Source organism: Pithys albifrons, chromosome 11 (assembly GCF_047495875.1).
Source record: "Pithys albifrons albifrons isolate INPA30051 chromosome 11, PitAlb_v1, whole genome shotgun sequence".
Classification (NCBI taxonomy): domain Eukaryota; kingdom Metazoa; phylum Chordata; class Aves; order Passeriformes; family Thamnophilidae; genus Pithys; species Pithys albifrons.
In genome coordinates this window covers 21,539,680-21,556,890 of record NC_092468.1, presented here as the reverse complement: position 1 = coordinate 21,556,890, position 17,211 = coordinate 21,539,680, and the positions used below count along the sequence as shown (strand labels likewise).

Here is a 17,211-nt window from a genome sequence, read left to right as displayed (position 1 = left end):
AGGCAGGCATGAATGGGACTAATGAGTTTTAATAATGCACATATTAGAAACTGCTAAAGGAAGTTCAATTAAGAAAAACAAGTTAAGCATGAAATTCATTTTGGAACAAATGCAAGTAAAGTCACAGATGTACAGAATGCTAGATCATAGGAAACAGCCTCTTCAAGTTGATAGATCCCTATAATGCCAATATTGCACTCAAACTGTAGTGTGCACTCTGCAGTTGTGGAAAGCGTGGTAATACCATTTAAGAGCACTTTCAGAGTTGAGTTAGAGATGTTGGGTTTGTGATTAACAAATCATATTTGCACCTCTGGGAATTTTATGATGAGTTCAAATTTGATCTCAATTACCCTGATGGAACTGAGACCATCTTGGCTTTTTTTTCTGCCATAAAAAAGTGTTTTGGTCTTTTCCTTGAAAACAAACAAACAAGCAAACTAATCTTTTTGGAATGCCAGTTATTGATCTAACTCTACAACAAGGGTTTTGTGTGCTTGGAACTGTTATTGTATTGTATCCAGATAGAAAAACAATTCATGGAAAGACCTGAGTTCATTCAAGCATCTTCACAGAGTTCTCTCTCAAGAAGTTGTAATAACTGTAGTCTAGACTGTTTTATCTTGAATTCCCAACACCCTCCCAATAGGAAAATGCAAAAGTGATATCTTTCTTATGAATGTGATATGAAAGCTTGCTTTAGGTGTTAAACTAGCATTAAAGGTAGTATTATTGTTGATATTATAGTTGTATTAAAGGTGGTGAAGAAAATGCAATTTACTTTTCTGGCATGATTAACTCCAGTGAACCAAGGGTTAGCCACAAATATATATGACGTAAAGAACTTTGTTAACAATTCTATACCTTAATTTTTCACCTGCAAGAGACAACAAAAGAACACTTTGTTTCAGGAGTCTCAGTCTGGATTGTAGGTACTCTGTTAGAGTGATTAGATGGGAAGTATGTGTATGTTTTATGAAGTATTAATCAAAGCAAATTAAATTCACTTGACTTAAAGATATACAATGTACAGGTTTCAATGCTGAGGTTCTCAAATAAGGAATATCTGGGTTATTTTTTTTCTGCAGAATGACCTTTGATTAACATGATTGCAGTGCAATTTCTACAGTAGGTCAAAAAATCTGTGTCCTGAAGCACAGTGCTGCCACCAACAGAATAGCCCTTTGATCATTTAGCTGAACAGTTACAGTACTCAAAAGTGAGTATAATGTGTGGTCCATTTAAGAGTTAACCGTAAGCTGCTAAAAGGAATAAAGGTTCACTTCAGTGCCCATTATATTCCAAGCCAGTGCACCTGTCATTTTTAATTTAAATCTGTATTACTTAGCTGTCTAAAACTTTACACATAAGTGACAGAGTTACCCATTCTTTCTGTTATGGGTAAAATCACCATTTCGTTACCTACTTACTGTGCAAAATGTCAGACAGCTATAGTCCACATTAAAAAATTGTAGTCACCTTCTGGTGATACAAACAATTACTTCAGCTAAGAGGTAGAATTACTTTAAGAAAATGATGTATTGATATCAGTAAATGGAAGCTAAAAAGACTTAAGTTACCCTCTTCTCAGGCTTGATTTGTCTAATTCAAAAACAGTTTAATAGAATATTATGATCAGAACTCTTCCTATTTTGGCAAGCTAAGTTGCAGAAATTATTTAAAGGGATCTTTTGATCATGGAAATACTAGTTAATAAGGAGTTAGTATTAGTGAGTATTCCCACTAATGGAAAAGAACAAAAATATAGTGCAGCTGAAAAATGCATCAGACTTTAAAGGAGCCTTATGACATCTACACAGTTTAATTCAACTTTTCACTAATTTTGCTATACTATATCTGAATACTGTATTGGAATACTGTATTTAAATACTGTATATTTCACTAATTGGTTATTAGGTTTTGTCTAAAAACCATTATATTAAATAGAAGTGAGAATGGCACTGAGGAATAGGTTTCTTGGACCTGGGAGTGATATATTTACACAGGTTGTAGCATCTGGAAATCCTTACTGCTGGGTTGTTTGTGGACCCATGTAACATAACACTTGTAATCTCATACTAATGTGGGATGGGACTGTGAGCCCATCAGGATGACATCTTACTCATACCTTTGTTGGTGGTCTTGGCAAAGGATCTGCTGGTATGTGGGAGCTAACCAAATCCCACCAGACCTGTATCCTTCTTCCATGTATTATATATTCAGAATTGCAGTCTTTATTACCACTTCTTACACCTATTTTTTTTAAATGCACGTAGTTAATTTCATGAACTAAAAACATGCAAATCCCATCCCATTCCGAAGTATTTATAGAAATAGCCAAGAGCATCGTCTATTTTAAAATCTTTCAAAGAATGCTTTGGGTTGGGAGGAACTGCAAAAGGTCATAAATTTTGACCCCCTACCATACGTAGGGACACCTTCCTGTAGACCACGTTGCTCAAAGCCACATTCAGCCTGGTCTTTTTTACTACTACGTTGAGAGAAAACATGTCACATTTGGCACAGAGCTTTGCTAACTTGAAACACAAAAGAAGAGATGGGAAATTCTGTGATGCATCTCTAGAGGTTTTTTTCTGATCATGTTTACAATTGGTGTGGCACACTAAATTAGTGTTCACCCTGGGTCAAACTCTTCCCTCTAATGGTTTCCCTTCGCTTGGCCATGTTCCTGTTTGGCACTGTAGCGTATTTTAGAACATGGATTTCTTCTCAGAGACATGAAATGTCTCTGGCCTCTTAGTTCTAAGTAGAGACTGTTGTAAATAGAAATGGATGCAAATGGAGCTCATTCTGCAAAATAGCATTTGTGTTTTGAAATGAAGGAGCATTGTGTATTTTTCCAAACTTTTACAATCACTGTATGATTATTTGTGCAATTGGGACTTACTGGCAAAACTGAGGTGGAAAGGTGTTTTTAGGCATGAATATCAAATTACAGAGTACATCTTCAGCTAAAAAGAAAACATCCCTTTTTTGTTTGTTTGTTTCGCTTGTTGTTTTTTTTAATCATAACAGCGATAGCCTTTCCATGTACTGAAGCTGGCATATGGCCAGAAGCCTTGGATGCCACCAAAGGTTTTAATAATCCATTGGAGCTATTGTCAGGTGGCACAGATCAAATCATCCCTTAAGATTTGAAGGTCTGTGCATGAGTAACAAAGAGGAATTTAGCTGCTGCAGTTTGCAGCAGATGTGACCTGTTGTGGGATGCCCTGTGTCATTGGAAATGCAAAGATGCACTGAAGCTATCTCAGATTGTTCACTCCTCAGCATACTAAATACCTCTCCAAAGTAATTCAGAATCTGAGCTATAAAGTAATTTGAATTCAGAAAGGAAGATAATAAAATAATAGATGATAGAAAAAACCTCTATATAGTATAGAATGTTCGAAGGACCATGAAAGACTTTATCAAATACCTTTTACAGTAGAATTCATTTGTGTTACTACAGGGAGCAATTGTGATCCTCAAATCCAGACAGTAGTAAAACCTAAAAATGTTTCTCCTCCTCCTCCTCTTCAGATCCACATTATTTTGATGCTGAATCTTGTCCCAGATTGATCATCGTTACTCTTTAGTTTATTCTCCTGCTTGTCTCCCTGATTTTTCCTGCTCCTCTTTATTGTTTCTCTTTCTTCCACTGATTTCAGTTCAGCCAAGTCCAGATAGCAAGGGAAAGTCCTATGTAAATTATCTGCTGAAGGACTGAGGAGAATTTTGTCCAGCCTTGACTCTCAACTAGTAAGACATGCTCCTGGCCGGCTTCCCTGTTTGCCCTTGCACTTGCAGCTCACAGTGAAATTTTGGCATGAAAGTCTCAAAAGATTTGATTAATCTCAGTCTTTTTATTTAAGTTGAGATTGTGTTTTTAATGTGATGGCTTCAGGGCAGCCAGTGACAAGCTTGATTGTGTGACCTCTCAGTCTCAAAAATAAACTATTTCTTAGCCATTTAAAAAGAAAGGCTTAAAAAGAGCAAATCCAAAATTCAAGTTACAAATACAATGTAAAGCTGTTGATTCAAATTCTGCAAGTGCTTTACAATTTGCTGCCCTGTACAGCCCATCCATCTACTTACTGAAGCTAACTACTACTCAATAGTTAACTAATTAGGAATAGCCAAACACAGCACTGAGTTTTAATCTTACCTTTTTAGCATTCTGTCTCTGTCTTAGAGTAAAACCTTGTCCATGGGAGGCAAACCAGAACTGTGGATCACAGCAGAACAGTTCAACTGCAACAGCAACCAGCAGATGGATAAACTTAGAGCTATAGCCCAGCTCTAGGATTTGCTTTAAATTTATGTCAAATTTACCATTTTAAGTAACGAAAGTGTATTAAATGCTGACTTAGGTCTGCAAACAGGTGATAAATGAATTATTAGTAGCATCTTGGTAGTTTTCAGCATTGAACCAACTCAACAGCTTGAAATGAAAAAGGATGTTTTCCCTTGGTGCACCTGTGCTGGATTTGTTGTCCTCAGACCTTCTGCAGACCATGTGAATCAGCAGGAGAGCTACTGAGATCAAGTTCCTACTATTTAAAAGTTTGAGCTTGAGAAAGAAGAGAGTGTATATTTTTCTATTCCTGCCAGGAAAACGACCTCTAATGTTAAGGCCCAATGGAAAAGGTTTAAATCTGTGGAGGTTTCTGAATGCCACTAAGGAATAAGCTTCCATCTTTCCTTGTACGTGAACTCGGAAAAGTTATACTTGGTGCCTTCTGCTCTGGCACCTGACTGCCTACTCTGCCTTTACTATTTCTCCAGTAATATCCCACTACCTCCAAAATCTGAAATGCAACAAAGCAACCATCCTCCATGAGGCGAATGTCTGCCATTCCGTGTAAGTGTATTAAAATAAAAGGAAAACACATACGTCAAGTTTGGGGAATTATTTTCTGCAGCTACATTGGTGCATTTCCAGCAAATGCAGAGAATTTTCAACTGGAGAATAAAGGATATAAACCTGTTTGTTAATGCAGTTTCACAGTGAAGGTGTTAGAATTAGCAAAGAAAGAGAGAGGGAAAATTGTGGAAAAGCTTCATCTATCTCCTTATTGCCTCCTGAGATAGATTGTTCAGAGCTAAAGGAACTCTAGACATGAACCAAATCTCCTGCTGTCCTATATAGCTTTTACAATCTCCTTTTTAATAACCCAAACTGCAGGGTAGTCTGACTATTAGACAAGCCGTTCTTTTGAATTCTCTCTACAATGTGTATAGACATGATAAAAAAACAATTCTCATTAAAGCTGCCAATGCTGTTTCAAAAGCAGGTGGTTTAAAATGTTTCCTATACAAAGCAAAACACATTTCTTGTGCATTACACACTACTTAATAGGGAGTGTAAGATTACACTGCTATGTTGGGTATAACACTGCATTTTAAATAATAGGATATTGTAAGTCGTGTTGGAAATATGTTTCGCATGAATATGGAAGACATAATGATATGCACTGAGCAATTTTCAGAAGTGCTGGAACACAGCCTTGTGTGACAACCTCTGAGCTATAGTAGTTGAAAATAGCATCTGGAATTTCAGATTATACAGTCTCTGATCCTAACTGATTATTTTTCTAGGATATTGTTCAGTCAGCATGTGGATATATGAAAGATAACATTTCCACTGTCCTATGGGAACGCTTGTTGTTTATGTTATAAATTAAGGATGGTAGGAATTGAGTGCTTTCAACTTGCATTTTCATTTTTCTCTGAAGTCAGTCTTTTATAAGGAATGAAGGATTGATCTGACGTAAAAATTGTGATATACAGCTCCATGCCTAAACTGCCTGTTCACATACTTTTCCAAATCATTTCTGAAAAATCCTAAACCCAACTCACAGAGGTGCAGTTATACTTCCGTGCAAGTTCAGTTGTCTCAATGTTTCAGAAATGGTATTTTGAAAAATAAAAATGTATATATTATAAACTGGTTTTAATGAAATAAAATGCATTTAAGTCTTCAGTATGTCTGTCTGTCTTAATTTCCCCATCTTCTGCTTTGAGAAATAATTACTTCCATTTTGAAAAATCTACTTGTACAAATAAGGTGAAAATTTATTATTCGCTGATTAAGTTAAATAAAATATTAATATAAGCACTATGTAATGTAGCCTGGTAGCAAATTGCTTACTCTTGAAAAGCTGAATTTCAAAAATGTTTTCTGAGGGTCCTGTTTCTTCTGAAAAGTCTCTGTAAATTCAACAGGTGACATTGCAGATAATCCAGTAATCAGCCTTTCACCCGCCATTTCATGGACCCATAAACTACTGCAGTTTTACTTACATGACTCTGGCAACTATTAATGTATGGAAATAACGTGTGAAACATCTAGTTATCACTCTGCTCATATTAGCTCTTTCATACTAATGATTTATTTTCATTTTCTCCAGGATATAGACCTGCGGCTAACTGGATTTGATTTATAAGAGGGGATTCTGCAGTAAATGGCTGCTCTCTTCATATTGCTGCTATGGAAAACAGAATTGTCAATAGGATGTAGTCTGATAAATAGTGCTGAGTGAAGATGCAGCTTCAATAAGTGTGAAATCAATGGAAGATACTTACCGCGTGAAAAGCCTTTTGAGATTTTTCTGACAGGCACCTCTTTAGGAAACTCGCTCTGTTTCCTTCTGTCGCCCTGTTTTTACACCAGTGGATACAAATCACATTGCTTCACTGTAGTTACACAACTAATGTGGGACCATGGCCTTTGCAAGATCCATGTGGCTGAACTGTGTATGGAGAGCGACAGTGGTCCGCCTGTTACACATGGGATGGAATGCCACTTTTGCTTTTTGTATACTTGGATTTCTGCTTCACGCTGCAGCTGTGTCCTCCCAAAAATTGGATGATACCAACCCAGTGGTGACCACCAACTTTGGCAAGATAAGAGGGATTAAGAAGGAACTTAATAATGAAATTTTGGGGCCTGTTATTCAGTTTCTTGGGGTTCCATATGCTGCCCCTCCAACAGGGGAGCGCCGCTTTCAACCTCCTGAGCCTCCGTCTCCCTGGGCAGATATCAAAAATACCACCCAGTTTGCTCCAGTGTGTCCCCAGAACATTATAGAAGGCAGGTTGCCTGAAGTCATGCTTCCCGTGTGGTTTACTAATAACTTGGATGTAGTTTCCACCTATGTACAAGATCAGAACGAAGACTGCCTCTATTTAAATATCTATGTCCCAACCGAGGATGGTGAGTTAATAGCAGGCGAAACAGGGAGATCTTTTTATTTTCCTGTTCTACGTTCTAACAGTATTAACTCACGTGTACTGGTAGCACGCATGGCTTTCTCTGTTTGCATGCCAGCTTACTACATGTATGCATGCTGCTTTTATCTGTGTGCATTTGTCCTTGCTTTTTGATTTTCTTTTGTTTTCTTTCTGTCTATCTCATTTTTTTTCCTCCCACAGCACGTGTATTTTTAGGTCAAAGTTGGTACCTAATTCTCATTGCCACCCACTGACTTCTGGGAAGATGCATCAACATCTTTTCCATTGCATGTGCAGGCACAACAAGTTGAGAATCTTCCGCACCTAATAAAGCAGGTCATATTTAAGTTAGATAGTGGTGTTGCATGCTCCTACTGTCTGTGACGGAGCTCCATGTTATTTTCTAGTCTTCTATTCATTTTTCAGTCAAAAGAATATCCAAGGAATGTGCCAGAAAACCCGGCAAGAAAATATGTAGAAAAGGAGGTATGTATAAAGTGGACAAAAAATAAAAATATGGGGGAGAGATCAAAAACCTTGCAAAGGAAGAACAAATTATACGGCAGAAAGAGGCTGATTGCTGGTGCTGTGAACCGTTAGGGACTGTCTTGTCATAATGGAGCCAGAAAGGTGTTTAAAGAGAGGACCATGTACAGCAGATGAGAAGATAACTTTTGTAAAGCCAGTTGCACCTGATCGTGTCTCTCTCACACTCTGCTGACCATGTTGGCAGCTTCTCTCTTGGCCTCGTGGTTCTGAGGAGGGTCTGTCCCTGGTGGAAGGATACAGAGTGTTGTATGTGCATGCACAGGAGGCGCTCTGTGCCTCGGGACAGGTACTGCTTCCATTGGAGTTGCTGGTACGGCTGCACAGCTCTCTCTTCCAGTAGTGTGGCATAAAGGCTATAAAATACTATAGCAATGCAGGTCTGAAAATCTGCATTGACTTCCTACAGAATATACCCTTTTTTCTTGGAACAGTGTTAACTTTCCTGAAATGTAGATATGGAATACTTTTTTTCGTTTATGTGCTACTAGAAGTGAGTGTTGATTTCCTTTACTCTGTGATTACAGCTCCCTTTGTCAAGCCCAAAACCTCTTAATAGGGGTGTAGGGCAGTGTTAAAATATTGTGACATGGTACTGTGGAAACCAGGCTGCTTTTGGAAACGGCTTCTACACTTTTTGTGTTAAATAGTATGGAAGAATTTGCAGATTTCTTTGTGAATATTTGCAAATTCCCAAGGCAGTTGACATGCAATAGAGATGATATATTTTGGTACTGATTTGAAGTAGGCATTTGGTGCTAGTTTAAAATATTAATTTTGTACTACTTTACTCGTTTGTTTTGCATAAAATTATTTTTCTTTATTGTTTTCTTTAAAATAATGTGTTATGGTAGAGGTGGACTCCATGTGAATTAGAATGCTTTTGAGGGTAAACAAAGAGTACTGTGGATATACAGAGTTGCCTATTAGCTGTAATCCATATTTTTTAAATCAGTTATTTGTCCCTGTTATTGCAAAACAAATACATTTTAGGCAAGTGTTACAGCAGAAATGTTTAGAGTTGGGCAAAATTCAACTCTGTAAACCCTATAGTAGGTTTTTAAGATGATATCTAGGCATCTAAGTGAGGGTGGCCTTGTTTCCAAGGCTTTTGCTCTTACAGTTCCTACTGACTGCTAGTTGCAGCTGGTTGTTAATTATTAATTGTTAATTGTAGTAGCTTGATGTATGCATTTTTAGATGTCTAAATCCACTTTCACTGGCTTAAACCAATTTTGTGTCTAAAGTGTCAGGCTTTGAGGCATCTTCTGTTTTCTATTAGGGAATTTTTGCTCAGTGCTGTAAAAGTACAATTGTTTAAGCTGGATTCCCAAAGCTGGAAATAAAGATAATCAGGGTACTGTGAGCAACGTCACTTCTTCACACATCATTCAAGTTAGAATAACTGCTGTCATTTATATGCATTCAATTAATGTGCAGTGCTGCAGCAGTTATTACGCAGTTCATCAAGCATGTGTAATTAGCTGAGCAACTTTCACTTCCTATCACCCAGACGCTGATTCACAAAGTCATAAATAAAGATGCAGATCCCCATCATTGTTCTCTGAAAGAATCTTTCGTAAGAGAGAATATTAAAAGGAAAATAGTCAGAAAAATAGCAAAAATAAAGGGAGGGAGAGCCCAGTAGCTGAGAAAGTCCTGTTTATTGTCCTGTAAGCCTGAAGGAGAATGAAGGCAGAGTTATTTGAAATTCAGTAGGTACCTTTCCAGTTAAATTCATTGCACACACAGCACAATAAAAGCAGCAGAAGCCTACCTTTTCCTTTTGACAAGTGCAGAGAACTGAATACCTTCAGCCTGGGCAGCTGAGATATCTGTAGTAATCTCTGTTCTCTGACTCACTCACGCTCTACTCACCCATATATAACCTGGGATTATCCTTGGCTTGGACTGTCCCCACCCCTAGTGGTAAAAGGAATCATGTTGCAGAATAAAGTTGCAATAGAATCACACCATTTGAGCAGCAACTGCACCTTGGAAATGGCGTTGGTTTTATATAGGAAAGAAGAAAGGTCCAATATTCTCTCTCTTGCTGGACTTTTATGTTTCAGTAATTTCATTATGTTTGTGATGAAAATTACTGGAAGGAGAAAATCCAGAAGTCATAGGCAGATCTTTATACCATCCTTTTAATTCATAAAGGATATATAATATGAAAGTGACAAACCAACAGCCATGTGGTATTGTTATATATGGTTTGATTATTTCTTATTACATGAAATAGATTGAATTACATAAATAAATTTTTATACTTGTCATCTGAGGGACATGAGAAAACTCAAAATTTTGAAGAGAGACCACTCAGATTAGGTTACATGTTGAAATGAAAGGAGTCATGCTAGAGATGTTAATGAGCATTAGATTCATGACCTCCAGTTGGAATTTCCATGTGCCTGCAGCAGAGACTACAGAATGATGGGCTGGAGCTGGGTGGAAAGGAATGAGACAATTAGGCATGTTTTCTGCTAAATATGGAGGCCTGTATCTCAGTTACTTACTCCTCAATTTACTGATTTAATAAAGAAAGAACATCTGGTTTTGTGTCTTTTCCTTCAGGTCAGAGGTTGTTAATTCAATTTTGGTTATGCAGGAACCTGTGTTTGCTAGGGCTGGTTTTGGAAAATCAGTACAAAGGCATCTGATTAATTTTGTGTTGCTTTTTTTGAGTCTACATTCCATAACTCTAAATTTTAGTAGACTCTAGGTTATGCTGTAGGTGAAATCATTTTAGTGACTGATATTAATAATGTTTTTGATCATGTGGTATTTCTTGAATGTCCTGGCATGAATTTTTGCATCATTTCTAGGGATTACCTTAATAGTTTTGCACTCTGCTTGGCATTTCAGGTTTCTAATTTTCTTTACAGTTAAAACACAAATGTTTTATTTGTGATCCCAAATGACAGGGTAACTTCCTGTCTCTTAGGAGGACAGCTTCAGATCTGTGAAGTTTTAATACTCCATATTAATTTCTTGTAATTGCAACAGTTTGCACCATGAACTTCCTAATTTAATGACAGCTACATTAAGAAAATTTGAAAAAGGATCACTAGTATGGCCACCAAAGGAAACCCCAGGTACTGTGCTCTGCACTTGGGATGACAATATGCTCTTAAGAACCTGTGCTAAAGCCTTCACGTTGCCTGAAGATGCCTGAATGTGAAAATGTGGAGGTATGTACTCGATAGCAAGGAGCAAGGCACCTGCAGCTTTGGATACATTAGTATTTGTAGGAGAATTAGGAGTAGAATAAGGAAAGAAATCACTTGAGCCTTACTTTTATGTTTAGGAATTATCAGTGGCTCAGCGACCGCCCAACATCAGTGACTTCTCCACATGTGGATTCTGTTTCTTATTCTAGTCAGTGCACTGAATAAATTTTAAATGCGAAGACTGATGATCTGAACTACCTCATTTGAGAGTGTAGGATTAGACAGCTCTATTAATATTTATGCCTCCTAATGGGCTACTTGATTTTCAGAGCAAAGCTCCCACCACCATCCTTTCTGGGTTATGGCTGTGGTTACTATGGACGCACAGGAACATATATACATACCTACAAATATATTCATGGAACTGAAACACAAATCATATTGCTGTAATCTCATCCTGCTTTGAACTTCCTTTGTTTTCAGTAGAAAATCTCTTACATCAGTTGTGTTTTGTAAATGGCTCTGATAATCTTAAGGCCTTGAGCTTAGCAAACTGAAATATTCTTTACAAATCTAAGCAGAAATTTCACCTGTTGCTCTGAGTTTCTGTTGATTGTTCCAATACTCCATTTAACCACCCTAGAGCTGTTTACCTATCATGAAATCTTGGAAAAGAAGAATTAATGCAACATGTGCAGTTCCTATAGAGACTTCCTTAAATTAAGTTCATTCTCTATACCCAGTTCAGCTCTGAAATCAACCAGAAAACGAAATCTGAGACCTGCTAAAATCTGTATTTCCATTGGTAAAAGTCATCAATCAATTATCAGATTTCTTTTTTTCTAAATATGTAATTTAGAAAATAATATCAAAGTAAGGGACGTGTAGATGGTAAATGATTGAAATATTTTTTTTGTGGCCACATAAATGAAAAGTATGAAACTGCAGGGTGGGAGCCTCCACCACTGTAGACTGAACTATGTCTAAGTATGTTGCATTGTCAGTAGTTCAGAACATGTATTTGTGGACCGTTCCTGGGGTTAGGGTCGCTTGAGAGTGAGGGCCAAATCCACAGAGCTACTTTTTTGCATAATTTGGTGTATATCAACCCTTATAAAGGGTGTATATCTTCATTAGGCTGCTTTGAAAATTCATAATGAATTATTACCCTGTAATTTATTTGTGTCAGTACTTTACTGCACACATTTGAAGTTTCACTCTCATCCACCCTTGCTGTCTTCTGGCTGGAGAGCCCTCATCCTCATCCCCTGCAGGATCAGCAGGCAAAAAGGTAGTCCATAATCCTGAACTCCACTGCTATGCCCCAAGACACCAAGATTGGTCTATTTTTCTGTTCCTTTTTGAAGCCCTGCATTCCTGTTTTTCATTCCTCAGATACCACTGCAGCATTTCCTATTATACTGGTAATACATGGAAGAAGATAATGAAGCAAACATTGTCTTGTACAGACCTTTTCATCCTTTCACAATCTAAAGCTGTTAGTGTCAGTTAGCAGAGTTTTTCAAAGATGTGCAGTAGGTTTATGTCATATTTGAAATAAAATGCTTAAACTCTGATGTACTTTCTCCAGTCCTCTTTCTGTGTGAGCCAGTCCTTGACAATAGAAGACTTTGCAGACTGCATTTTAAGACTCCAGTCATCTTAAATGCCATCAGCACTGGTCACAGTCCTCTGTAAATGCCTGGTTGTTTGGGCTCTGGGCTCTTGCTGACCACAGAGTTGTCGTGCTTTGTTCATATACCTTGACAGTGCTTATAGCTCTGGCAGGTCTTAAATTCTGGTCTAATTCCATTCCTTGTCTATTATTTTACTGCTTGCTTTTCATTTTCTACATCCTCCCCCACACAGGCTCTAAAATAGTGCTGCCACCCTGATAATGCTAAGTCGGATAAAACTGGTTTGTGCTTCTTCCCCCGACCTTTCTCGGCTTGGACTGGTTTTACTCAGTAAACATCTGTGAGATGGTTTTCCTTTCAATCTGCTAGTTTCTAATTTATCACTTAAAGCCAGAATGGACAAATCTTATAAAAAATAACTACCTAAGTATACTTATACATTTTCAGGAGCAACATTTGAGTATCATTACTTTTAGATAGCTACTCTTTTCTGCTTGGTTCCCCACCCCCCACCCCCACTGTATTGTAGTATTATTCCTTAGCTTGTCTCTGTTTTAATGCTCTTCATCACTTTGTTTCCTTATAATACACAGGGATACAAACATTTTTAGTATTCTTTGCATATTATTGAAACTTGAAACATGATACGTACATGTGTCAAACCATTCTTAAGGATCATCTCACTTACAATGTTAATAATCTCCTTATAACTTGAATATTCCTCCAATATAATTTCTTTTTTCCCCTCAAATTCTTTTAACTTATAAGTCTTTAGCCTTCTTCATTTTTACTTACTTTATGATGTCAAATTTACATGTCTCCTCTTTGATATATGTATGGTATTATTAATTATACTCTGCATTCAGAAACCAACTGCTTTAATGAGCTTACCATAAATAAGATTTGTTTTTGGGATATCAAACAATTTCCTTCTGTTTTAATATTCATATCTCTTATTTTACTTTCTCATGTCTGTAATAATGAGATTTATCCTAAAAAAAGCAGCACTGAACAATATAAGCCTAAGGGAAGTGGGACAAAGCTGACTTTCACCTATATTCTACGACATGGCAGGGACCAGAGTGGTCTCTGTCCAGAATTGAGCTATCTCAGGTTGGCTCTTACAAGACATGTGAAAATGGCATATTCCAGGTGCTGTAGCTGATTTTCCCTGCCAGAGTTTTGCCAAAATGTTTTGAAATATTTCAGCAGCAGCAGCACTAAATCATGTTGCTGATTCCTCTGCTGTGGGAATACTTTTAATATCCCTTGGTGCTATCAGAGCAGGAATTAATCTGCCCTGGCAGAGTTTTCCATAGGCTTTTTATTGAGAGTGGCTTTTGACTTTCCTATTCACACCAATAGTACAGTAAACATACAGTAAGTTTAGTTGTAGGAATGTGTTTGAAGAGAAGGAAAATTACCTGGCAGAAGTACTTCTGTTTTTTCAGTAGATGAGGCTCTGGAAGAAGTTCCTTTATTGAATTACCATTGTCTTGTAGATATCTATCCACCAAGGGGGGCAGAGGAAGACTAAATCTTCTGCTGGGTTGCTGTGTTAGTAAGGGTACAGCCAGTAGGTTTGACCAAAGAGACACATTTTGGAAGGGAACAAGAGCCAGTAGGACTGGTGAGGTTCAGCAGCACCAGTGCTGGGGTGCTGTGCATTGAAGGAAGGCTCACAACTCTTCTACACATGGGTCTTTTCCCAAGTACTTCATGGTGCTCCAGGATTTGTCCCTTTATGTTACCAAAGAATGAGAATACATTCTGTATGTTGTCATGGGCACTATTCATATCTGCCTACTCTCAGTGGTCTTTTACAACTCAGCATCTTGTGAGATGTTGAGCTCTCAGAGCATTATTACATTTGGGCTACATCAGTGTCAGTGGTTTTGGATGAGACCCTGCAGAGGCAAAGTATTGAGGTCTATCAATATGAATTAATATTTAAGCAATTTTTTAATTCTTATTTTATGTGATGAAAATCAAATATATAGTGTAGTAAGGCAGAAACTACAGGAGAGTGGCAGCCATTTATTATTTGTATTTGTTGTCTGGAAAGCTTCCATTTGTTAAATTTCACCCTTTCTGTAAAGGCCTTCTTTAATTATTAGCTGAAAATCAGGTATTTATGTAATTACCATAATTATATCTACACATCTAGTGTACTTGCAATTATTTCATTAAAATTGTAATTATTATACAATTATAGGGGATAATGACATCCTTGTAACATGTTGCAGAAGCGCTAATTAAATAGTGGCATAAATGAATTGGAAGTGATTTTGAAGTTTTGAATATTGTTTTATCAGAAATATCAGAAGTGATTCATCCACATTATGAACTGGCAGTAAAACCCCTCCAAAGTTATTTTGAGAATAGATTTCACAGAGCTCATGGAAAAGGATTTGTCTCTATTGCCTTTCTGTCTTTACTTTCTGTTCTCAATATTCTTACACCTAAGAGCTGTCTGCAGATTTTTAATGGAAAGGTGCATTGTGTAGGAAGAAGATTGCACAGCTTGCTGAATGTTCTAGAAGGCTCAGCCCAGAGCAAACAGGTTCCATAGGCAAGCATAGTCTGTACTTAGACATTCTTTTTCTACGCAGTGGGAGAAACTTATCCAACAGTTGGTTGTAGATGATAAAAAAGCTCCACTTCATATAAGGTGGTTTTCATTTATGGTTAGTTTCGATGATTTGCTTATATATTGGAGTGTCTGAATTGTGCAACTGCAGATGTTGGGGAAAGAGGAAAAATAAATCCAATTCCTTGTGATGCTCCAGGCCTAGGAGGTGGACTAAGCAGTGTGGATACAGCGAAACCCTATGGAGCATCTCCCTTTGTCTGCTCTGGAGTGGGTGGGGAATGACTGGCAAGGATAGCATAACATATGCCATAATGTACCAAAACCTCAAGATCACAGATTTCTCACCCTGTTACATGTCAACCTTCTGTAGTGTACATATGATCTCTCTTCTCTTCCTTCAGTTAATATTAAAAGTCATTGAAAATGGCAATAAGGCATTATTGGGGTCACCCTTTGTAGGGTTAAGGGGTTGCATTGATGATGGTCAGAAGAGCTCAGGCACAACAGGCATCAGAGGGCTTGATCAGAAGCCTTACAACTAAGAGAGTTTGTTTTTAGTTACACTAACACCTTTTATATCCTCTTATATCTAACATGTCATGACATTACTGGTTCACCAATTCACCTCACATACATAGAAGCATCCCATTGGTCACAAGACACCACACACTCTACAGGTAGCTCACTGCTCCCTAAGGGTGCACTCCAGACAGCCTCCCTTCAAGGATACACACACTGTCACCCCTACAAGGCATGTATAATTTTTAGTCTTACCGTTCTGTGCTTTCACATGTAATACAGAGTGTTCTTGACTGGTGAGTGCACAGCAGTGTACCTGTGGCATGACTGGGGACTGTGCAGGCACCCTTCCCATGACATCCTGCTCAGTTCTGCTGCTGAGGACAGCACCGGGCTCTGGGCATGCTGGAGCTGCACACACACCAGCTGGGAGGGCTCCCATCCCCACTGCACCCGGCTGCTCGCCTCCCACCTACCAACTGGGGCTCCTTTTCCAGTCCTTGCTCCCAGTTTTGTTTGGAGAATGACTCATGCACATTCTCCCTGGTTACTTCAGATGTGATCAGGCAGGTTAGACAAACTTTCTGTTTAATTCACTCTATTCACCTTGTCTGTTTTTTGCTCAAGCCTGATGAGGGAGGGTTTGCAGGGTCTGCTCTAATGTGGATTTATAAAGTCCCACAAAAAGAAGCAAAAGCTCCAAGTGTCTTGGGTTGAGCTGGCAAAATGCCAACTGCCCAATACAAAGTCGGGTTCCTTCCCTCTGGCCAAGAAAAGGAAGAAGGAAAAAACTTAGAAAGTCATTTAAACTTAAACTAACTATATATATTTATAGAGAAAAGAGAAAATTAAGAGTAAACTACAATAAAATACACACTTACACAACTTAGATATAACAATTTTCTACCTCACACTGAAAAACAGATTCCATCACTCTAGATCTATAAGCACCCCAAAAGACACCCAGCAAGAAACAAAAAGTATAACAACAAAATGTTTACTTCCCTGAACTCAAACAAAATGCAAGTAGTGGCAGCAGCATGAGGGCCCACTCCAGCAAGACAGCAGCTGCGTGTTCCTGCCTGTACTTCAGCCATGATGGAGCTGACTGAACACTTCCCACTCCTGTATTCATATCTCAGGTTTGCATCATCTGGTATGAAATATTTCTTTGGTTGCTTAGTCAGGTGATACTTGTGTGTCCTAATCTACGTAGATTCTCTGAGCCTGCTAATTTGAGGCCTAGCTAAAACTACCACAGATGGTCTTACTGATAGGTGTAAACTCCCCCACAGCAGAGGGGAAGAGCAGCTCCCTTCCAGCACATGGCAAAGCCCAGAGGCTGCCCTTGTAACACTGCTATGCCATCTCATTGGGCTTGGATCCCCATATGTAGAGCCTCTTAGGGTGGGTCAAAGGATGACTTTTTTGATATTTCTGACCTTTTTTGAGCAGAATTCAGGTTCTAGAGCACACTGTAGTCGAGATAAAACCAGGTCTCTAGATC

At 38.2% G+C, this 17,211-nt stretch overlaps 1 protein-coding gene across 7 annotated transcripts in view; it reads left to right on the top strand.

Annotated features, from left to right (window-relative positions):
* NLGN1 (neuroligin 1) overlaps positions 1–17,211 on the top strand; it is a 391,414-nt gene that overhangs the window by 74,091 nt on the left and 300,112 nt on the right. For 4 of the 7 annotated variants that reach the window (XM_071566520.1, XM_071566518.1, XM_071566519.1 and 1 more), the window contains exon 2: positions 6,414–7,219. The exons of 1 other annotated variant lie outside the window; for it this stretch is intronic. In XM_071566520.1, coding sequence (XP_071422621.1) covers positions 6,727–7,219 — 493 coding nt within the window. In that variant the 5' untranslated portion in view covers positions 6,414–6,726. Of the gene's footprint in view, positions 1–6,413; positions 7,220–7,662; positions 7,723–17,211 lie in introns of all 7 variants that reach the window. 2 more of the 7 variants (XM_071566515.1, XM_071566514.1) reach the window with 1 other exon arrangement.